General features: G+C 42.4%; 1 protein-coding gene across 1 annotated transcript in view; it reads right to left on the bottom strand.

Annotated features, from left to right (window-relative positions):
- CFAP47 (cilia and flagella associated protein 47) overlaps positions 1-25169 on the bottom strand; it is a 773444-nt gene that overhangs the window by 205757 nt on the left and 542518 nt on the right. Inside the window, exons 52-54 of the mRNA XM_059724382.1 lie at positions 19767-19942; positions 15195-15302; positions 3954-4065 (exon numbers count right to left, since the gene is read on the bottom strand). Coding sequence (XP_059580365.1) covers positions 3954-4065; positions 15195-15302; positions 19767-19942 — 396 coding nt within the window. The remainder of the gene's footprint in view (positions 1-3953; positions 4066-15194; positions 15303-19766; positions 19943-25169) is intronic.

The following is a 25169-nucleotide window of genomic DNA, read 5'->3' as shown; positions in this document are numbered from 1 at the left end:
GAAAAGATGTTTCTTCTATAGCCTCCAAAATATTTGTTGATATTGTTGAGATGACCCAATATCTCCAATGACTGAAATTATCCTAAGTTAAAGGTACCCTAGATACTAACAAACCAATATTTTCAACCATAAGTTATTTGAAAAGTTTAAAAATAAATCTTCAGAGCTTCATGGGATATTAAAATTAAAAATACATAAGCAAATATAAACATCCATCGGTTAACACTCAGTGGGTGGTTAACATCCATTTAAACCTGCCATCCACTTGAAGGTCTTTCAAAGTACTTTACAAATTAAGTTAGGATCAGAATTCTCTCTTTAGTAAAACCCCATCACCATCCTCCTTTACAGATAAAAAACAATCAGGAATATTTAGGACAGGTGGCTTGCTTAAGGTATCACAGAAAGGCTGAGGTAGGATGAAAAATAAAGACATCACTAAATCATTGCTCAACAATACCAGGTTATAGTTCACAAAAACCAAGCAACATGGTCATAACAGTCGTCTGCTGGAAGTGAAATTGCTCTAGATATGCTAGGCAGAAAATTAAAATGCTAAGTAGGCAATATAGTCAGTTTTCTGGAAGAATAGAGTATCAACCTATCACTTTCTCCTTTTACCATTAAAAGCAAACCATTTATGTACTTTAGAAGGGAGCTCCATCTGGTTCTGCTAAAGACAGGGCTGCCATGAGAGGAGAATGGGAGAGGTCAGGTTACTCAGAGCTCTAAGGACTCTCTGAGTGAAAAAAAAAGCACCTCATTGGTTATAAAAATACTAAAAACCTGTATGAAAAAAGGGATAGATAAATATTGCATCTCAAAAGACCACATCAGAGCCCACTGCATATACCATACATTGCATTAAAAAGTACATTTTACGGAAGTTATTTTTAATTGTTTTTTTCCCCTCTAAGCCACATGTTTTTTATTGGCGACAGGTAAGCCTCTGGTAATGAATTAAACAAGCTGAATACAGAAAAGATTCTTTAAAAAACTGCCTGGACAGTTCACATGCAATCTGCATGAGTCAGGAGTCATGCTAATTAATTCTAATCCATTTCTGTGCTAATGATCTGAACATAATGTGTGTAAACCTTCTAAAGTTCTTCCAAAATCTATCTGTTGCAAGCTAATAATATAATGAATCAAAATTATGTTGTTTGGCTATGAGTTCAAATACTGATTTGTGAAATGATTAGTGGCAGAATATATCCAGATTTCACTTAATTTATGAGTGTTAATGTGCTCCAGATGAAAAACTGACTGGAGTAAACAAATGCTTACTATTTGCTGTCTTATGTACACCATCTTATTTGCTATGAAAGATGCAATATGAAAGTAATATGTAGAGTTCAAGAAATGCATTTTTATTTTCTTTACACGAATTTTATAAAACATTTATTTGGGCCCTTCCTGGCCTGTACCTTCTGTTAACCAAACTCACTGGATATACCAGGTGCTTCTCAAATCCCTCTGTTCCCTGTGTGCCGTTCTCCCACTCCCTTCTATTTCACATACTTACTTTAACCTTCCTCACATCTTTCCTTAATCCAAAGGGCTGGGTGCATCTCCATTCCATCCTCCACCCCAGGTCAGGGACTGTGTGTCCTCTGTGCCTTTCTGTACTACATTCGCCTCTTCTGTGCCAGGGTCTTTCTTCAGATCCCTCCACACTCCTTTTCCTTCTATATGTAATAGGGGTTAAGGGACTCTGATACTTTAAGAGGAAATGTGCCCCAGGTAAAGGCCTGAAATCAGATGTAAGCAGCTGGGCAAGGGATAGCTGCAGGACAGTAGGCAACTAGATGAAGCTGAAGATACAGGTTATAGCACTGCAAGTAACTATTTGGTAGCTAGCTGCTGGGCAATAGCCAAACAAGACAGGGCTCAAGGTAAGAGGGTAACAACTGCAGCGCAGTGGGTAAAATGTAGCAGATGAGAGCAGGCTGCCCATTGAACTGAGTGGACACCTGTGGCTACTCAGAGAAGCACATAAGTGAAAAGGATGAAACTCAAGAGATACAAATCTTGGTCTCAGGGGCAGAGGAGACATCTGGACCCTAATCTCTGAAGGAGATGAAACCCTGCCAGCATGAGCTGCTACAGAAGGAAAGGTGCAGACCTAGAGAAGTACCCAAAAGGCTGTGAGAGAGCCAGCAGATCGGGGATGGAGTTTATAAGAGAGCAGAGACCCTAGGTGGGGTTTAAGTTTGAGTTGGAAACCAGCTGGTTTCTATTTGAGTTATGTTTAACCAGGGATTTGGATGTGGCTACAGAAGTGGTTAGAGGCTACAGGGGCTGCCTTAGAGTCACTATCCATTGAGCCCGAAAAGGAAGCCAGCAAGAGAGCAGCCGTGCAAGTATCAGGGACCCAGTGGGCTGAATCTGATATAAGATTAGAGGACCCAGCAAGGAGAATAGAGTAAGACTTTGGAGTCATGGGCATTGCTATTAGGGAGGCTGGAGGCCACTATTAGGGCCAGAAGGCTGTGATTATGGCCAGTAGGGCCACGATCAATGCCTGTAGGCACGTCTATGCATGCCCCTGACTGCGCAGTTCATACTGCGCAGTCATTTAGTACTTGCTTTTGTTTTTGACCCTATTACGCAGTAGCAACAAGCTACTGCGCAGTAGCGGCAGCATCACGGTTAGTGCCTGCCAACGCTACGTTGCTGTAGTGATGAGCTATGCCACTGTAGCTCAACAAAAAATAAAATGCTGGATAAACAAATGTAATGCAAGTACATATTATAATCCATAATCTCACCTCCACAACAATACCTCTTACACAAACACTAATTCCCAGTACACAGTGGGTGCATCTACACAAGATGCTACTGCACAATGGTTACTGCACTTTTATTTAGTATTTGCATAAGCAAATGCTAAATAATGTTTACTAACTGGAATTACTGCATAGTAGAGCCAGCACAAGTCTTTTAAGTGATGCTACTGTACGTTAGTCTAATAATACTATGCAGTATTGTACTAGCACTGTCCTTGCTGTGATGTGCTACTGAGCAGTATTATTCAGCTACTGCACAGTTAGCATCTTGTGCAGACACACCCAGCAAACATGGGTTGGCCAAAATGTTTTTGGCCAGGGACAACAAATTAATATCCAAATATCAGATAATCTGAGTACCTGGACATAACAAGTGATGCCAGTGGGAGCTGCGCATGGACAGGATCTCCATAAAAGCAATAAATCTATCCTTAAAAGGATCCAAATAGTGGCCAGTTTACACAAGGGTAGGGTTTTCAGCAAAGGACATCAGTGAAACAAAAACAAAAAGGGTGTACACATAAACCCTGAAGATTTTTTTAAGAGAAAATAGTATCCAAGTTTATAGAATTAACTGATTCAGGGTATTTACTTCAAGCTTCCCTGCGCCTAAAATGACAAAACTCTTATCCACAGTTAATGGGAGGCAGTCAGTCAAAACTCCTATACACCTGGGATTTTCTCCTACAGTTAATTTACATTAGGGCTTCACTAGTAAATCATAATCTAATGAAACCATTGCCTGGTTACTTTCATAACTTCTACAATCCTCTCAAGGTTTTAAGATGACTATTCTATTCATTCCTAACACCTACTCCCGACTTCATACTCACCCAACTAATTTTTGCTACACATACTCTCTAGTCTTCCTCGAAATCATTCCACAAAGTAATGCAGAAATGATGTCCACTTGTCTGCCAAATTCTATCTCCATGTTCTGTCAGAACATACTGCTCTTGTCTTCAAGCTGCAGACTGTCTAGGACAGATATTCTTATTTATATGGCACCTGTTATCCTTGGCACAACGTTGTGTATTTTAAATGTGCATTCTAAATGAATTATATAACGAGTAATTTATTTCAGGAAATTTCAAAAAGGCAGCTCTACTATGTCCCTGCATTATGTGAAGGAAAGATTTTTAGGAATTATTTTTAAATACTTACAGGCTTGCTTGGGTCTGCCTCAATTGAAAAATTTCCAGGGTTGCTGTTGAAAATTTCCAGTTTTAGGGTTTCGTATGTAGGATTAGGAAGAGGAACATACAGACGGACCGATCTGTAGGAAAAAATAATATCTGAGTATGTGACTGTAAATTAATAAACTTCTATTATTACCTATTGTTAACATTTTTTAGCTATTTGCCTATTTGAAAAAAGCAAGAATAAACTTTTAATATTAATTTATTTAGTAGCACAAATGATCAATAACAGCAAGAAGTAGTAAATGCAAGTACTGTCAGACCTGCTTGTATAAGGATTAAGTGGCCACCATGCATGTTTACTTCTAATCTCTTGAGTTCTGTACTTATCCTTTCTCTTTTTTTCTCTAGATCTAATTTTGGTGCGACTCATTTCAGAGCAGTGGTCATTTTGTGACTATCAGAAACTACCAAAGACTTTGTAGCAGAAAGTGAGATGATTACATATACACTTTATCACACATTTACAGTGCATATATGAACTGCAGTATCTGCTCTCAGAAAAAGTAACTGGACAGAAATTAATGATAATCAAATAAATAATGATACCTCCATTTACCTTTCATCTAAGTAATGGCCAAGAGAAGCTTGTAATTAAGTGGTAGCTCTAACAGTTTTTGATTTACTGCCTCTAAGTAGTAATTTTTCTTGATCATCTTGTAACCTTGAGCACTGAAAACAAGACTATTTTACTATGTGGCTCATTTAAAAGCAGGTGCTTTCACACATCTTGTTCACTTCCCACTCTTCCCCCACATACACTCAAAAACAATTTCAGTTTGTACAATTGTTATACTGCTCATTACAATATAATGACTAACCATTACAGTTAATATGCAGATCATGTATTTTAATGAGTACACTGGCTGTCCTACACTAAAAAGCTGCTTTAAAGGTGCTTATGAGAAAGGCATTTATTAAATCAGCCAGTACTGTACCTTGAAATGGTTTTTTTCCTTTCCTTCTATAATTAAAGCAAACATACAGACATCAGATGCATTCTGTATGAGATGCTGTTTTCAAAAGAGGAGGTCACTAGCTAGTCCAAGATTCCTATTATTCTGATCATACTACTATAATAATTCTCTCTAATGAGGATGTCTGCCCATAAATCATATGCTGGTTATAACAGCAAGGGACACATAAAATAGATTCAAGGTGGATCAGTGAAAATGGTAATTAAGAAAAAGTTTGAAACATGTAAGAGATTGGTTTTGCAATAGCTTAGCCACCTTGGAGTTATAGAGGTGCTCATCTATTCAAAGCTGTGACTGGCCAACTGACTTACTGCACCTTGCACGACAGATTTTTTCCCTTGATGGAACTAGTTCATCATACACAAAACAATAAAAAAAAACCCATAAACCTTCACAATGTCTTAGAAGGAAAGGCATTTCAATCCGGTTTTACACCTGTGACTGGAGGCCCTGCAATTTAGTGTATGCAAGTGGCCTGCCTTCCCCTTCCTATGGATGTGTTGATTTCAGAGATGCTAAACTGTTCATTGTCACCTAAATCCCCAACAGCTGAGCAGCAGTACCCTCTAGCCTCAAGCCTTTTGACCTCTGTATCAAAGGATTTCCCGATCTTCGGGACAGCTGAGAATGACTTCCCAAAATTGTTATATTACGGTAGAAGGGTGTCACGGTGCCAGGGCAGGCTGAAGGACACAAACTCCCTAATTTCCTGAAAATAAGTGAAATAAAGTGGGAACTGTGCCGTACAGAGGTAAAGAGCCGTACAGAGGTAAAGATCCCTACAATTCCAATTCTAATGTCCGTTTCCATTTGGCTCACAAGATCCTGGAACATCATGCCCTTCCTGCAGAGGAAAAAGTGCCTCAAAACCTCTGAACTAATCAGCAGGCCACTATTTCACTGCTGCAGGTATTGAAAGTGGCCAAAATACAAGACAGTCAAATTCCCAACCCCATACAAGATTGCCTGATCAGGGCACATGGCCTGTGATATTGCTGCTGGAAAAAAGTGGCAGCAGACACACTTGTAATTAAGGCCACACAAGCCATTCCAATGCTGGATGACTGATGGGTGTACTGCAGTAGTACAAAATCAGGTATGAAGGCTCTCTCTCTGGTTGCAGAGAAACTTTCATGGCATATTTCATGTTTGAACTGCCAGTCCTCCAGTGAAAGTCTTACATACAATCAACTGAAAATTACAGGGGTACCCGACACAACAAAGAGAGATAGATCCCTACAATTTATTCTTTAGCTGCTTGCAAGAATACTTAGCCTTTGGGGTGGGCGAAGCAGGGCATATTCGATTTGGATTTGGATTCAGCCATAGACACAGCTATATATGTTTTTTCTATATACCTCGAGGCACCAAGCATGGCTCGTGAATGCTGAATTTGTGGGGTGGGTGGAGCGTTCCACAGGAATGCAGAGGGATCCTCCGCATGCTTGGCGGCAGACCCAGACGTGGACCAGAAGTACTTCCAGTCTACGTCTGGGTCTGCCATGGAGTGTGCGGGGGACCCCCCGCTGTGGCCCCCTGGCTCAGCGGTCAACTGAGGGGGCCCCCGGGTGCCCTTCCGACCCAGGATGCACCAGTTGCTGAGCCGGGGGTGGGGGGGTCTCCCGCACACTCCACAGCAGACCTGGAAGTGGACCGGAAATAGTTCTGGTCCACTTCTGGGTCCACAGCAGAGTGTACTGGGGACCCCCCCCCCCACGCTCCCATGAAACACTCCATCTGCCCCACCATCTTAGTGTTCATGAGCCACCTGGTACCTCGAGGCATGTAAAGCTATGTCTATGGCCAAATCATCAAATCTCTCCGAATCAAATCAGAGGCTTTGATTCAATTCAGAAAGATTAATGGGTCTCCTGATTTGATTTGGAGATTCAGCCACCAAATTGGGCCAAATCTCCTCCAAATCAAATCAGTGACTGAAACTTTGCACAGTCCTATTAGCCTGCTTGATGTTTTTGAATTTTCCAGGTCCCAATACTAAACTTTGAACACTGGCTTTTAAACTTCTCAAATTCACACTAAAAAAAGAAGATGCAGCTAGTGCACTTTTTACTATAGCCTTGTTTGAAGATACATGGCACATAAGATAATGATTCTTAAAGATTTTATAAAAGATGTGGTAGAACAGAGATCAGTCTTTAGAAGAGCTATGGGATTTTCCAAGCGGCAAGGGCACAAATATTTTATTGAGTTTCTTGTCCAGCTGTATATCAAGACTAGCGAAGGAGGATATACCTTCTAAAAGTCACAAGAAGATTTTTGTAATAGCTTGTAATAAATGTATCTTCTGTTCTGTTTTAGATAAATTTATTCCTCCACCATTATGTCTCTCCTACTTCACATATGAACATAAGCAAGAACTGTGACCAACATTCATTAACTGGGTTATGTTTTCAGGTCCAAGTTTATGCTTTACCATTATCTTGGACATTCAGTCTTATTAAATGACTGAAATCACTGTAGTCCAGTAGGGGCATTAATGAAATGCCTAATACTAAAAAAGTACCATAGAAATGAAAACCCTTTAAAAAGAAATTGTTTAAATTGTACATCGACATCAAGTGTCTTTGTTGTTCTATTTGAATTGGGAAGTTAATGAAACATTTGACAACATCCCTAAATGGGTAGATTAATATGAATAATTTATTTGTTGATTATACAGTTTGTGTGTTATCTTGACACCAAAATGCACAAAAGAGATTGCCAGGGGAAAGTACCGCTCCTATCTTCTCGACAGGAATTCTGAAGGGGGATGACTTGGTACTGGTATAGAAAGGTGCTCTACCACCAGACCTTGCTGCTAACCATCCTCAAACTCTGCTGCTTCACCTTCCATATGCTGAAGATATGAAAAGGCCCTCTCTGGACAAGATACTGTGGACAGATTAATAGAAACTGTGTGTGACACCAGCATTCCATTAGCCCAGCAACACAGGAGAAAGGCCAGTGTTGATTGCTGGGTTATAGAAATATTATGTTTTCTGTTCTCCCACATCTCTGTCCCTATTTGTTCCTTTTCCCATCTCTCTTGCCCTTCCTCAGCATAATCACAAATATATTAAAATGGATAACTTATATCTTTCACATTACAGGAGACCCTCACCATTCGTGGGGGATGCATTCTGGAGATCCCTGTGAATGGCAAAATCCAAGAATACTGACAGGGCTCCCTGTCAGATCCCACAGCCGCCCCCTGCTCCTCCCTTGTGAGAAGCTGGAAGCGTGGGACTCCCCTTTAGCACCTGGGGACCGACTGCAGCTGCCTATGGGGGAAAAGATGCCACCTCCCTCCCCGTCCCCGGCACTCGCTCTCCACCCACCTGGTTCTGCCCTCTGCTCCGCCCACCTGGCTCTGCTCTCCACTCCGCTCTCCCCGGCTCTGCCCTTGCCCACAATGTGCAGCGCTCTGTGCCTGGCTTACGCAGAGGCAGGAGCTCGGTGCAGCACCAGAGGGAGCCATGGCGGTGCTCACCCTGACCCACCCCAAGCGCAGCTGTGCCATTGGCATGGTGCACCGCAAATATTCACATCTGCAAATAGCAGATTTGGGAATAGCAACGGTGCTTGTATATTATATATATAGTTCACTAATGGTCACATTAGTGAAGTGTCTGTGTGTTGGGTAAAAGTCATATCAGAATTATAGAAACTTAGGGCTGGACAGGGACCTCAGGAGGAGATGTAATACAACTGCCTCATCAAAGCATCACTGCCCCCAATTATGCCATCCCAGCTAAGGCTTTTTCCAGCCAGGTCTTAAAAGCCCCCAAGGATGGAGATGCCACTACCTCTCTGGGAAGCCTGTTCCAGTACTCTACCACCCTCCTGATGAGAGAGTTTTTCCTAGTATCTAACCTAAACTTCCTTTGCTGTAACTTGATACCACTTTTTGTTCTGTCATCTGCCACCTCTGAAAACAGTCCAGCTCCATCCTCTTCGGAACCACCCTTCAGGAGTTGAATCTATTAAATCCCCCTTCAGTCTTTTCTTCTCTAGACCAAAAGTTCTCAAACTCTGGTCCCCAAACCACCACTAGTCCGTGAGCTCCATTCAGGTGTTCTGCAGAAAGGCTGTAGAACAATCGAGAATATCTGTACTTGTAAGGTAAGACTAGTGATACTAAAATATGAGTTGTGTGCTTTGATTTGTAGAACAAAAAAAGTTTATTAAGTTGTCCGCTGACACCCTCAGCACTTTTCAAGTAGTCCGTGAAAAAAAAGTTTCAGAAACACTGATCTAGACTAAATAAGCTCAATTCCCTCAGCTTCTCCTCACTGGTCATGTGCCCTGACCCCTAACTGTTTTAATTGCCCTTTGCTGGACCCTCTTCAAGTTGTCCATATTCCTTCTGTAGTAGGGGACCCAAAACTGGACACAGTACTCCAGATGTGGCCTCACCAGTGCTGAACAGAGGGCAAAAATCACTTCCATTGATCTGTTGGCAATGTTTCTACTAATGCAGCCCAGTATGCCATTAGCCTTCTTTGTAACAGGGCACACTGTTAGCTCATATTCAGCTTATTGTCCACTGTAACCTCCAAGTCCTTTTCTGCAGAGTTGCTGCTTAGCTAGTTAGTCCCCAACCTGTACCAGTGCATGGGATTGTTCTGTCCTCTGGAATCCTAGCCCTACCCTCCAGCATATCTACTACTCCCCCCAGCTTAGTGTCTTCTGCAAATTTGTTGAAAGTGCACTTCACCTCATCTTCCAGGTGGCTGATGAAGATTTTGAACAAAATCAGCCCCAGGACCGATCCTGAGGGCATTCCACTGGCAGCCAACTAGACATCAAGCCATTAATTACTACCCTTTGAGCCTGATGATCCAGCCAGTTTTTTATCCATGTTACAGTCCATTCATTCAACCCAGACTTCCTTAGCTTGATTGCAAGGATGTCATGAGAGACCTTATCAAAAGCCTTGCTAGTCAAGGTATATCAAGTCAACTTCTCTCCCCACATCCACAAAGCCAGTCTTCTCATCATAGAAGGTAATCAGGTTGTTCAGGCATGACCTGCCCTCAGTGAATGCATGGTAATTGTTCCTAATCACTACCTCCTTCAAGTGCTCAGAAATGAATTCCTTGAGGACCTACTTCATGATTTTTCCTGGGCTTCAGGTAAGGCTGACTGGTCTGTAGTTCCTTGGATCCTTCTTCCTCCCTTTCTTAAAGAAGGGCACTATATTTGCCCTTTTCCCATTGTCCGTGACCTCTCCCAATTACCATGATTTTTTTAAGATAATGGCCAGCAGCTCTGCAATCACATCACCCAACTCCCTCAGCACCCTCGCGTGCATCACATCTGGGCTCATGAACCTGAACACATCCAGATTTTCTAAATAATCCCATACCTATCCTTTTGCCACTGTTGGCTGCTCAGCTTCTTCCCAAACCATGCTGCCAGATGCAGTGGTCTGAGAGCTGACCTTGCCTGTGAAGACTGAAGTAAGAAAGACATTATACACTTTAGCCTTTTCTGCATCATCTCTCAGTAGGTTGCCTTCCCCCATTCAGTAAGGGACCTATACGTTTCCTGATCTTCCTCTTCTTGCTGATATACTAATAGAAAATCATCTTGTTATCCTTCATGTCCCTTGCTAGCTGCAACCCCAACTGCACTTTTACTTTTCCTGATTTGACCATATATATGACCATTAATTGACACTACTCAGCTACTGTCAAACATAGGGAACAGGCTGGGAAGGCACCCAGCGATATTTAAAAAAAACCAAAAACATAATTCAAATGAGTTTGTGAAAGTCAGTGTTGCTTGCCAAACTAGTCTCAAAAATTCAAAAAAATATGTACATAAGATTGAATTCTATTTTTCATTAACAAAAAAAATAGCAGCTAGACCTGGGAAGAGTGCCCTTTAAACTGAATATCAGATTACACTGAAAGTTATGACACATTAAATATTGATTCATTAGTGTATCTGCAAACATAACAATCTGTTTCATTTATAACTTCACATTCATTTTGAGTTTTTTTTTTATAAACAAAATATCAAGCATACATGATTTTCATGGAGTATTCAGCATCATGTCAATGTAAATAAAAAAGCATACACAATGCAAATCCCTGAGGTGAGGCAACTTCACATAACCTACTGGAGAATTACCTCTGAAAAAATCCCAGGGTAAAACTAATATAACAGATTACATTGTTTTAGGTTTCATCTGTCTGTTTGCATCCCAGGGCAACTATTTGCTTAATGTGAAATATGTATTACCTGATAACTTGCCACCTACTAATGAGATGCTGTAATAGCATCTATAACCCAAGGGTATGTTTGTCCATTCCAGATCTCAGTGTAGTTTATACTGATATATCAACCTGAGATAAATTACACTTACAGCATAAGAGAACCTTTCTCCACGTTCTTTCATTTACATGTAAATCAAAAATGCAATAATTCAATGAACAAAGATACCTGGAACATATTTTTACTTTAAAGACTATATCATTCTTATGCAGTTTTATGAACAGACACAAGATATATATGTGTACATGTGTAATGGGACATAATTTACAAATAATTTTAAAATTGCATTTCTTTAAAATATCATGTACATTAAATTAATAAACATAACTATTTTTAACAGATTCCCAGATGTTAGAAATTCACAGATTCATAGATGTTAGGGTCAGAAAGGACCTCATTAGGTCATCGAGTCCAACCACCTGCCCTGGGCAGGAAAGAGCACTGGAGTCAGATGACCCCAGCTAGGTGCTTGTCCAGTCTCCTCTTGAAGATCCCCAGGGTAGAGGAGATCACCACCTCCTTTGGCAGTCCATTCCACATTCTGGCAACCTTTACTGTGAAGAAGTTCTTTCTAATGTCCAACCTAAATCTACTCTCTGTCAATTTGTGGCCATTGTTCCTAGTTACTCCAGGGGGTGCCCTAGTAAACAGAGCATCTCCTATTCCCTGCTGCCCTCCCCGATGAATTTATAGGCAGTCATAAGATCACTTCTCAGCCTTGTCTTGTGAAGGCTGAAGAGATCTAGGTCCCTCGGTCTCTCCTCGTAGGGCCTTGCCAGTGGCCCTCCTCTGAACCCTCTCAAGATTCTCCACATCCCTCTACAAGTGTGGCCCCCAAAACTGGATGCAGTACTCCAACTGCAGCTTAACCAGTGCTGCCTAGAGGGGAAGCATCACCTCCCTGGACCGGTTCATCATGCACCTGTTAATGCATGATAAAGCGTGGTTAGCCTTGTTGATCACTTTGTCACATTGACAACTCATGTTCATCTTGGAGTCAATTATGATTCCAAGATCCCTTTCCGCTGCTGTGCTGCTGAGAAGGTCATCCCCCAGCCTGTAAGTGTGTTGGTGGTTCTTTGTGTCCAGGTGCAGCATTTTGCACTTATCTTTGTTGAACTGCATCCTATTTCGTTCTGCCCATTTTCCCATGAATCACTTCAGCTTTTGATATATTTGTAATGACCAATATTATTTTAAATTGTTTAATTTTTGTGACAAATAATTAGAAAATATGTATTACTGAGATTTAAAGATATATATGTCTTTAAAGAATACATAGATATATATGCATATACATATATAGATGTGTGTGTGTGTGTGTGTGTGTGTGTGTATTCATAGATTCTTAGACTGTAAGGCTGAAAAGGACCTTGAAAGATCATCGGGTGCAGCCCCCTGCACCAAGCAGGAAAGATAACTGGAGGTCAGGTGACACCAGCCATGTGACTGTCTAGTCTCCTCTTGAAGGTTTCCAGGGTAGGTGATTGCACCATATACATATACACACATATATACACATACATCTTTAAATCTCAAGAATATTTATATTTAATAATTTTTTCTTAACTGAAAAAGAAGTCCTACCTGGTAGAGCAATGAGGAAAAATTACATTTCAATGTATTATTTGTACATGTGTTTCACAATAGGTGTTAGAAATCTGAGTTTATGTAATATTTTTTCTTAAATATTTCTTCCTAAGGTATTTCTGGTATTTGATTTTCCTTGCTGTATATTTTTTTCAGCTTTTACTAAAATATCCCTTAAAAATACATTAACATTTCTTTACAGGATATAGGTCTTTATATAAGGTAATACCCCAATCATCTAAAAATCTATTCATGGAAAAACCTTTATTTTTGCTGAGTTTAATGGTGCTATTTACATGTTTAAATCATGCTCAGTTTGCAGGTAGAACCCCAAATTCTATCCAAGAATAAACTGTACAAAATGTCAATGAAACTACAAGGATTTTGTGTAACCCTCTGTATAAAAATGGCACTGTAAAAAATTATAAAACCAAAATATGTAATATCATTATAATTAAATTTTACAGACTTACCTAACTTTGCCAACAGATACTTTAACTAACTTTAAAAGGTTCATATTTCAGGGTTTCATTTGGCAAAGTATTTTATTTATTCATGTGACTTCTCCTTACTTATCCACAGAATTCTCTCCAGTTCACAGAGGTTAATCACATGAGTAACGGTTTGCATGATGTGGGATAAGACACAGAACAACATTACTGGAAGTTGAGACTTAATGGAGAGATCAGTGATGAGGACAGCAAGATAAATAGAGAAATAACAGCTTCAAAGGAGGGAACTGCTAAGGGTCCTTGCTGAACAGAACATCCCAAACAAAATAAAATCAAGGGTAGGAAAAAGAAATGAAGGAAACAAAATAAGAGAGACCTGAAAGAGTTCTGGTCACATTTTACATTTTAACATATGTTTACAGCTTTATATCATAAAATAAACTCATTATATATCACATATAATACATGCATGTTTTTAATACATGGATTAGGAAAAATTCCATTTTTCCTAGCTGTTTACTGGGCATTTATTTCTTTCATGATTTTTGCTCATGGTTTCCCATGTGGGTGTTTAGCAGACAAACAAATTCATCTGCCAGTGAAGAACCTCAAACACCATATACATATACTTACTTGCAAAATAATAAAAATTCTCATCTGAACAAAAAATAAACTTCAAGTCCAGTGAATATGAAAAAATGCTTCTCACAAGCATGTGTTATACTTAATGGAGCAAATCCTCTCCAGTGCACACCTTTATTATACATAGGGAAGAGAGAATTGCCATTCTGGAACAGACCAAGTGTCCATGTAATCGTGCCTTAAATAGTTGCTAAAGCCAGATGCTACAGGTAGAAGAGCATAAAATCTTTATCTTATAGATAATAGTGCAATGAGAGGACATTTATTTTGACCTCTGAAACCTGATGACAGATGGCCTTTGCAATTTTATCCTATCAAAGTAAAACTCGAAAGGATATTTTTACTAATATGTCTAATCCCTGTCATAAATGTGTAAGTACACATACACATTTTGTTAAGTAACACATGCAGCTTCTACAGAAAATTATCAAATCTTTGCAGGCAAAAATTATTAAGTGAAAACACTTAAGCAGTAAAATGTCTGGATTTATGGCAATGTGCTTACTTATTCTACTTCAACTCAATTCATGTATCTATATATCAATAATTGGACAAGTATAATCTTTCTCCCATTTTCCAAAAACATTCTTAACTTCAGTCCTTGTGTTATGTTAGCAAATTATCTAATTATATAGTTGACACAAACTATGGCAATAACACAGTATGAAAATGATCCCAAATTGTGGCTGATAAGTACTTTTGAAAACATGACCCAAAAAACTTGCCCATTTTGAGATTTAGAATTAAGAATTATGTTCTGGAAGGGGCAGGACAAGTACGACACCACACTGTTTACCCTTGAAGAGGTCAACCTCTTGCATGGTAAAAGAGATCTTGTCATGCAAGCTCTGCAGGAGAGAATCTCCACATAGTGCACACATATATGCTGAGCAAAAGTAAGCACCAGTGCAGAAAATGTATAAAGCAGACCCATGTGGAATATCCAGGTACAGTACTATAGCGTGGCTATACTGTAACTTGTTATTAAATTCACCAGATTTAAAGGGTAGTTTAAAAATAAAAATCTCTAACTACTTTAATCCCACTTAAATAACTCTTCCACAAAGATAATTTTATCTATATTATGTATTTTTTAAAATATTATATGTGACAATTCCAACTATATCAATTCATCCCTTATTTCTATTAGACCTACGTATTTATATAAAACTCTACTCCAGTTCTATAATGCATACCACTTTGTATGCTTTATACCATACAGTGAAACCAATTATCCAATTAAGCAAACTATGACATACTTACTTTCCAAGCTCGCATGCTATTTCAGGTAACGTAGTTGACAATGGTTCTTCAACAATCAGTTTCAGCATGTACCAAAACTCCCCAACCGCCTCTGACAGGAATATGACACTAAAGACAGGTACAAAATCAAGCTCTGTGTGAGATGGCTTTTGACAGAGGAGAGACTTATAAAAGCAGAAATTAGAGTTCAAGGGAAAAAAAATGTTCAACACAGTGAACCATTTTAGTAGCTATCAGTTTTCCACCAGGAATTCCTTACAACTCCATAGACATGGCTGTGTCTAGATATGCCTATCACAAATGAATAGTGATTGTATAAATACAAATCCATGAACTATAAATTTGTTTCATCTCCCTTCCTTCTTACATATGAAAACTGCCACTTTTCAAAAGTCGGAGGGAAAAACTAGAAAGCATCTTTAATCTTACCTTACAGGAGAAATGTTAAGTTAATTTAATTTGTCACAGAAGTTTAACATCAATTCATTTTAAAAGGGGGGAAAAAACCTTTTAAAAATTAAGTGATATACATGGAGGAATACATATGAACCTGACAAATGGATATATTTCAGTGATGTAGCCACTATACCACAATCAAATCTTATCAGAATTGAAAGTATTCCTTGCTAAGTGAGATATTTACATTAGTGTATTTTTCTGGCACACATCATAACATATTGCATTCTTGTTACAGACTTGTCATTTTGTGGCCAGGAGAGGCACAAACATAGATCAGAAAGACCGTAAACATTTTAAAACATTTCAACATAGATAAAAACACTGGGTGTAATTCTAGTCACTTCCTGGTCAGCTACCTTTGGGTATGTACAGATGTTACAGTTAAATCGACTTAACCAGAGTTAGGTTAATCTAAATGTGCAGTTGTACTGGTATGCAGGCTTAAATCACCTAAAAAATGGTGTACCCAATTTACATTAGTTCACCTGAGTACTAACTTAGATTGAGATTGGGTTCACCTAATATAAGAAAGGGTTAACCCAAGCTTGCAATGCCCATACAAATAGCAGCCAGCCCAGCCACTCACTCCCCCACCTGCCCCTCCCACCACCTCAATTTACTCATGCCAGGCTTCCTGCACCACAACCAGGAGCAGCAAACAGCGGCAAAAGTTGCTCCCAGCAGTGGCAAGCTGCTGCACACATGACAAAAGCAAGCTGCCTAGACCTAGACTGGGTGCACCAAATGCTTGTTCACACCCTATGAAATTCCATTTTTTCCTAGCTGTTTACTGGGCATTTCTGGCACTTACACATCCAGAGGATGCTTACTCTTAGGTATATGAACTAACTACATACGTGTCCAGACAAGGCGGTATGGAGAACCTCCTCTATCTTTTCCCCTAAATAGGTGAGTGGCTAGGACACTCTGGTAGAAAGCCAGAGGACCTCAGTTCTAGGCCCCTCTCAACTAGAGGGTGCTTGAACCTCCTGGTCTCGTGCTCTCCAGAACACCACTAACTGCCATAGCACAAATCATCTAATCTCTTCTCTGGTGCTCCTTTGGAAGCTTTCCCCGAGGCCAGCCACAATAGGGTGATCTATGGGATATATGTGGGGCCAGAAGGAAGCAAATGAGAGGCATGTGGGTGAGGTGAGGTGAGGTGGCTTCTGGCCTGGAAAAGAGGGGGTCCAGGGTTCTGTTTGGAGCAGAAGCTTCCCCTCTTGCTCTGCCCTCCATCTTTTTTTGCCAGTAAGTGGCTCAACTTCAAAAGAAGTACTACAGAAGGAAGTGATTAATGGCTGACCTCTGGTGTGGTGCGTAGAGTGCTGTGGTAACAACAGAGAAGTCCTGGTTGACATATGAGGGCAAAGAGGGACATAAACCCACATATATTTTTTGACTCCTGAGGCTAGTTTGGTAGTCATAGCTTTGACTGACTTCATTCTAAGATGTTCAAAGCTGCTACTCATCCACAAAGGCACTCACATATGAACTATGATAACTACTACCCACATTCAGTCTACATAACTACATAGTTACATATAGTTGTCCTGTCTATTATGTCCATAAACAAAATTCCCCTGGGCATATATGTGCCAAAAATACCTTACAGATGACCTAAACATGGCTGCAAAAGAACAGACTGTCTTCCACTGTGTAAACCTCAGTTCTGCTAATCATCACCTTCTCTCTAAACACAGATACTAATTTTTATTCATATGTCACTGGCACTATGAGCCAGCCTATCTATTCTGGTCTTTTAATCCCATATAAAAGAACATGGATGCATCTGGTCTTGATAATGTCTGTCTGAAGTTTCAGCCTGTAGGGGCTGTTTGCCAATGATGCAACTTAGAACAGACCTTGAGTTGTTCCAGGATGTATAGGCAAAGAGTTGCATTACAACCAGGGTAGTATAAAGATATAAATCAATTTTACTTCTTTGTAGAGGTCCCCCTGTAGTACAAACTGTAAGTTAGCTGAAGTCAGGATCCAGCTAATGGGTTTGTCATGTCAAAACAGTGGTGCTCAACCTTTTTTCTTGTCAGGCTGGATGGGCTTGTCCAGTGGCCCTGAACCAACATCTGGAGAGGGCTCAGCGGCATCCCATCCAGCCACACAGAGGGAGCTGGAAGGGGAGGGGGCAGCCTGGCCCAATCCAGCCTAGCAGGGGAAACAAGGCATGGCCTGGCCTTGATCCAGCTCCACAGAAAGGGGACACAGCCTGGCCCCAAAGCAGCCATGTGGTGAGGAGAGGGCATGGCCTTGTTCCAATTCAGCAGGGGGGAGTGGTGTGGCCGGCCGCAATTCAGTTGAGTTGGGGGGAAAAGGGGCATGGCCTGGCTTCAATCCAGCCATGCAGGGTGAGGGGTCATGGCCCAGTGCAAACCTAGCCATATGTAGGAGGGAGGGGCATGGCCCAACCCTGATTCAGCATGGCCTAGGGAAGGGGTCATGGCCTGCCTTGAGTCTGCTGGGCAGGGGGAAGGGACATGGCCCAGCCCCAACTGACCACATGGAAAGGGACCGTGGCCTAGCCCAGATCTGGCTGTGTTGACAGAGGGAGCATGGGAATTTGGCAGCAGAAGAACATGGCTGCTGCTTCCCTGGTGCCAAATTTCCCAACCCATGGGGAGCCCCACTGGCCAGATGAGATGCCTCCACAAGCTGTATTTGGCCTGCAGGCTGGAGGTTGAGCATCCCTGGGTTAAAGAAACACTTATTTAATGATACTTGGCAGTATTTGGGTTTTTGGGGGGTTTTTTTGGGGGGGGGTGGGGTGTGTGTGGAATTATAAGAACAATTTGAACTACTGCTTTAAAAATAAACAGAACTATTCATTTTGGTGATGCAAACTCTAGGTTTTCTTCACAGACCTGGTTCCTTCCTCCCCAGTCATATTATAAATGGGCCAAAATAATCAATAAGGAACCTAGTTGGAAATAAGGAACCTAGTCAGACCACAGATGGAATACTGAGTGCAATTTTGGGCGCCACACTTCAAGAGGGATGTGGATAACCTGGAGAGGGTCCAGAGAAGGGCAACTCGTATGGTTATGGCCAAGCCCTATGAGGAGAGACTAGGGCACCTAGACCTCTTAAGCCGCCGCAAGAAAAGGTTGAGAGGCGACCTTGTGGCTGCCTATAAGTTCATCATGGGGGCACAGAAGGGAATTGGTGAGGCTCTACTCACCAAGGCGCCCCTGGGGGTCACAAGAAATAATGGTCATAAGCTAGCAGACAGCAGATTTAGATTGGACATTAGGAGGAACTTCTTCACAGTTAGAGTGGCCAAAATCTGGAATGGGCTCCCAAGGGAGGTGGTGCTCTCCCCTACCCTGTGGGACTTCAAGAGGAGGTTAGATAGGCATCTGGCTGGGGTCATCTGAACCCAGCACTCTTTCCTGCCTATGCAGGGGGTCAGACTCGATGATCTATTGAGGTCCCTTCCGACCCTAGCATCTATGAATCTATGAATCTAGTTCTCAATAAGTATTTCTGCCAAATAATGCCTAATTAACAGTGTCCTAGCTAAAATTCTTACAACTGTAATGTTCAGTAGCCTGCTTTAACTAGTCCAAATGAGCACTACAGTCAATGATAGCAACTTTGAAACTAACACCAAAAAGCCATCAATCTTATTCTAATTATCATACTGCACAGACTCTTTTAGATTTTCAGTGTGATGAAACATCTTTAATTGAAATCCTCTTCATTTTCATTATGCAGATCATTCCTAATTAATGGAGAATACTGAAGCTAGCTCAATTTCCATCTAGTATGTTAAAGGTTCTTCACCTGTTTTTAGTGGAGTTATTTTAGCTTAGTTCCCCTTCTTCAAAAACTTGGCAATGGGTCACTCCCTTCATGGTGAGCTAGAGAATGGCAAAATTAACTATTCATTTGAAGAGTATGTTCTGAGGTGGAGTTTCTAATATCAAAATCATATCATGAGAAACTGTAGACATAATTCTAGTGATAGCTATTCATCTGTCAGTTAAGGAAAGTGGTAGGCTTGGATAAAATATATGTTTGAAGTCTAAGTGACTTTATGGGATCAAGGAGTGATGCTTCATAATATTTAGTCAGTGTTAATAGTTTGCATCTTACCTTCCATCTGAAGTGCCAATTACAGCTGGTGAATACTTCATTTCATAGAGAAGAGTTTCGTTTGGCTTAAGAACAAGAGCTGTTTCTCCACTAAGTGCAGCATCCGTTAACACCACGTTTAACTGGAGACTTTCATCCGTAGGATTAGTGATAGGAATATCAATTTTAGTAGTGTTCTAAAAGCATAAAGAGAGTGAATAATTGACCTTTCAATGTCAACAGTTTGTTACAGATGATATAACGTTGACACTACTGAATGGCACATAGGTTACAACTTAATAAATAGATTAAAGCACAGTCGTTAAAATAGAGTACTTTCAGCAAGACCCAATTTACAAGAGGTACCTAGTCATAACTTACTTCTTATTACAATTAGTAATCAGGAAACCTCAAAGTCTCTCTGGCCATTTCCCCATATTAACAGGCTATACAGCAGAGATAGGCAAAATACGGCCTATTGGCCAGATCCCCCACAAAGAGATTCCATCTGGCCTGCTGTGGGTCCATTGGCCCCATCCAGCCCAGGCATGAGGGGCAGCTCAGTCCATGGTGCAAGAGGACATCCCACTGCCCCTAGGGTGCACGGTGGGGCAGGGATGTTGCAGCAGCCAGACTTGGCTTCCTGGAAGCCCCCATAGCAGCAGCTCACTCTGCCTGGCTGCCACTGCCAGTGTCAATGCTGATGTTACTGCTGCAAGACCTGCTGCCCGATGATCCCAGCTTGTGCTTCCTGCACCCACCACTGGGGGCACTGAACAGAGGGGGCAGGTGGGATTTCCATAGAAACTGGCCCAGGATCATCGCAGGCAAGGTGCACTAGGCTAGACAGAGGTGGATAGGATGAAACTGCAGGTGAGGAGTGGACTGTGGCTCTGACCTGGGTCCTGGCCCCATGCTGTCACCACTCCATGATCCCAGCCCCTGTCTGTCCATCCCATTCCCGGATGTCAATCCCCATCTGCCTACAGCCCCATCCCATATACTCAGCTGAGTACACTCTGCCTGTGGGCCTCCAGTCTTCATGGAGACCCTGCCCATCCTCCCGCCCATGCTATCCGATGCCCCCAGTGGTGGGTTAGGGGGCAGACTGGCCCAGGGTTGGGTAAGATCAACTGACCCCTGCCACCACCACCACCCTACCTCATTGGCTGGGTCAGCACCCTTCCCCTGGCCTACAATAGCTTACCAAAATTTTTCAAGTGGCCCTCCAGCCCAAATAATTACCCACCCCTACTGTATAGCCTAAAGCATGTGGCACATCATAAGCACTAGCAAAACAAAATAAGGCATTGTTTCCCAAACTGTGGAGCAAAAAACGTTCCTAAAGGGGATATACCAGGGCAGGTAGAAGGAGGGGAATCAGCAGCAATTTGAGGTGAGAAATGGAAGCAGAAAGTGGCAACATATCACTAGCAGAGAAAGCACAAGGGCATATCAGTGGTAGCAATCAGCAACAATTGGAGACAGGGGGAATCAGTGGCAACTGATGGCGAGAGGAATCACTGATGGGGGATATCTTGGGACATAGCTGTCTTAATTCAGCCGGATGCCAAGTGAGGGGGAAGCATGTGGCCAGACATGGAGCAGGGAGGTAGGGACAGAGCACAGGTGGGTGGGGACAGAGCACCACTGCCTCCCAGGAGCAGGGCCAAGGCAGGGTGGTGGAGATCACCAGGCTGGGGTGAGGGCAGCGGCACCCCTCTGCAGGGCAGGGTTGCTCACCAGGCTGGTGTGTGGTGGCGGCTGCCACTGTATGCAAACTTCCCCACCCCACAGAGGGGCGCAGCTGCCCTCTCCCCTCCCTGCCCTGGCCCTGCTCCTGGGAGGTGGCAGCGCTCCATCCCCTTCCACCCATGCGTACCCCCAGGAGTACATGTACCGCCGGTTGGCAACCCCTGATCTATAACATAGCTACAACATAGGGAGAGGAAGAATATTGCATAAAATAGCTGTTTCCCTCTTGGGCTACTTTTAGAGCAGTGTAATTATGCACTACCCTTTATTTGGGGGTCACTTCAAAAGACACAATAGAGTGCACAGTAATTTTGGTTCCATCTGCCCTAACTGAAAGGTTTATTTTTGTGAACTATAGAATATTTTATTCAAGAAAATTCACTCTTTGCAAATCAGCATGAATCCATAACATGTATTACACACATTTTCCCAAATTAATATTTTCTAGTATGGTACACACATAATACACACGCCCCTGCTTTTGTCTCTGTCCTTTCACATCCAAACACTTTCAGTGTACAGCACACACATTTTGCATGTAAGACAATTTGGATCTCGTGATAGACTTTGACCAAGGCCTTTAAATGGAACTTTGTCTTTTGCTTCTGAGGTACACTAATTAGTATCACAATTAGTGATTGTGATACTCACAATTTGAAATGAGACAAAAATAAATATCTAAGGAATTTAACAATAAAGAGTAAAAAGTTCAACCTAAAATATTTTATATTCCACACACAGCTGTCTGGCCTTAGTTTCATCTTGGCTGCTATTTAGCAAACTCCTTTGTATTTAGAGAAAACTGCTATAGGGAGTGAACATACATAAAACACATTTAATGTTCTACAGATGGTTGGGTTACACCAACAATTTAAATCATTCAAGTGCCTTGCATCAGTACGATGCAATTTAAATTTGCAATAAAATATTTTAAAGGTCAAATTAATAGTTTTTACTGGTGTAAACAAATTTCTAAATCTATTTACCATTTTATTGCTAAAGGCTTCATAAATGAGGCACTCTAAAGCACCTGTATGTTGTGCTTAAGGAATGCTTTTAGGGTAAAGAGGGAAATTTCTGAGGTCTGTTTAAAAAGAAGTTACCAAAGATTTTTGAAAACCCTTTATTCACAACCTTATTTATTACATGTTTCTGGAAACTAACAACTTCAGTCTATTTTTCATTAATGACCTTCCTCTATGGTGGACATAGATAATTCACACATTTGCTGTTGTGCAGCAACAGTCACAACAGCAATCAAACAGATACCAAAGTATTTTTGTGTATTATAAATATAGAGTAGGGGTGCGCAACCTCCATCCCATGGGCAAACGCAGCTGATGGAGCCTTGGTTTCCAGACCACAAGTCTCACCTCGGGTTGGGAAATTTGGTGGCAAGGGAACAGTGTCCATTAATACAGCCACGCTCCCTGTCCCACAAAACTCACAAACCACAAGCCCTGCATGGCCTGTTGGAGTGGGGCTGTGGCCACTTCCTACTGCACAGAGCTGGGTCATGCCCCCCTCCTCCTCCTCTAGATCAGGGCCAGGCCACACCCCCTCCCTCCACATTTTTTAGTACACTTGAACTTTTGCACACAGCCCATAGCACATAAGTAGAAGTAACACTAGTAAAAGTCAAAAGATTTCCACCTGCTCTGAGGGAGGTGCTTCTCAAACAGATCCAGGACATCACTTACCAGAGGAAACATAAAAGAACCAAGGCAAAAATAATTCCCATGCAATTTAACAATAGAGTATTTACAGTGTTAATTTGAAATCAGGCAGAAGGCTGGGTAGGGTGGCATCTTACAGACTAACTGTTTCAGAGGCATAAGCTTTTGTAGTGACCACCTTCTTTTGCCTACAACAGCTTATGAATCTCTGAAGCAGTTAGTCTGTAAGGTGCCATTCTGCCCTGCCTTCAGGTTTACAATAGTTTAATTAGAGTCGCACATTGGGGAAGATTCCTATTTCACCTTTTTGTGCTTAAGTCTAGGGACAGAAGTTAGACATAAACCAGTTTAAGTGGTCAGAACAGAAGTTCAGTGCACGTAAACCACTTTCAAAGGACACAGACCGAAGTCACAATTTTTACCAGATCTGGCCATGGAAAGCAGTTTATAGCTGTGACCAAACACAAATGCGTGGCTGTAAACAGCATCAAAAATGGCTGATCAGGTAAAAATCTGATCCCTCGTTGCATGCAGGATCAGATGAAGACACTGCATAACAGAGTGTCTTCTGTAACTTCTGTCTATGCTGTCTCCCAGCCTCAATCTGTTTTCAGAATCAGAGGGTGGGGGAAGTGAAGGGAGTGGAGGAAGTTTGATCTGGGAGTTTTTTTCAGCCCCTGCTAGCAGATGCCGTGGATGTATTGGAGACCCTCCCCCTCCCCCCCCCAGGTGGGGAGACTCCCTTACACCTACCCCACCCTCCAGCACTGGCTGGGAAACCTGTAGAAGGAGCTTCCTCTGCTCCCTTTTCCCCACGTCTATTCTGAAACAGGGACAGACTGGGAGGGGTGGAGAGGTGGGGTGGGCATTGCTAGGGGGAACTGGCTGCTGGCTGGCAGCTAGCAGCAAGATTCCCCTGCCTCCTGGAGCCAACAATGAACTTCTGTTTGTTCCAGATCACTGTAATTCAGAATGTTTCCTACAAAGTATTCTCAGTTACATGGGGAGGTGCACTTCTGTCTACACCCAAAATGGCCAAAACTGGTTTAAGATAACCCTGGGTGGATGTAGTATCAGATTTGACTGATTCAAGTCAAACCAGTTAATGGAACTTCTGTCCCGGATCCCTTCCTTGTTCAAGTTAAATCACAGTCCCCCAGCATCCCAGGATGCTTTGCAGCCCTGGGTTGTGCTGCCTGCTCCAGCAGAACAGGGTCTGCCCCACCTCTCTGCTTCTAGCCAGAATACTAGCACTCCTCTGGCTGGCTGAGGAGAAAGTGGTGGTGGGGAAAAACCCACTCCTCTAGCCCAGCACTGGACCCCCAGCTGGGTTCAGCCTGGTGCAGGGGGTGGATGGTGGGGGAAAAGGGGCTTGGCTCCACCGCAGGAGCCCAGAGCCAGGCTGGAATCTCCCAGCCATGCTCTCCAACTCAGTCTCCAGCCTGGCTGGGGCAGGGGTCAGGTTGCGGGAAGCCCACACTAGGACTTGGCTCTGCCCCCAAAAGCTGGGAGCCAGGAGCTGGCTGGAGTCCACCAGCCAAACCCTTCTCAGTCTCTGGCCTGTGGGGGGGGGAGGTGGAGAGAAGCCTGCACTGGGGCCTTGCTCCACCCCTAAGATCCAGGAGCATGGCTGGAGTATCCCAGCTACACCCCATTCACTCTCTGGCTCGTCTGAGCGGAGGCAAGGAAAGCCAGCATCAGGTCTTGGTTCCACCCTCCCTCTCCCCCCAGAACCAGGAGTGTGGCTGGAGCTCCCAGCCCAGATCCTGATATGAAGGAAGGGGGTGTGGCCCAGCCCCATGGAGGGGAAGGGGCACAGCCCTGCTTTGATGGGCCATGTGGGGCTTTGGGTTTGTGAGTTTGGCAGGGCAGGGAGGGTGGCCATATTAATGGCTACTGCTCCCCGACTGCTAAATTTCCTGACCCAGGGGGAGCCCCTCGGGCTGGATGCCAATGCTCTGTGGGCCACATGTGGCCCACAGGCCAGAGGTGG

Source organism: Alligator mississippiensis, chromosome 1, assembly GCF_030867095.1.
Source record: "Alligator mississippiensis isolate rAllMis1 chromosome 1, rAllMis1, whole genome shotgun sequence".
In the NCBI taxonomy this organism is placed as follows: Eukaryota; Metazoa; Chordata; order Crocodylia; family Alligatoridae; genus Alligator; species Alligator mississippiensis.
The sequence above is the reverse complement of the archived record's forward strand: the minus strand, read 5'-3'. Positions and strand labels throughout refer to the sequence as shown.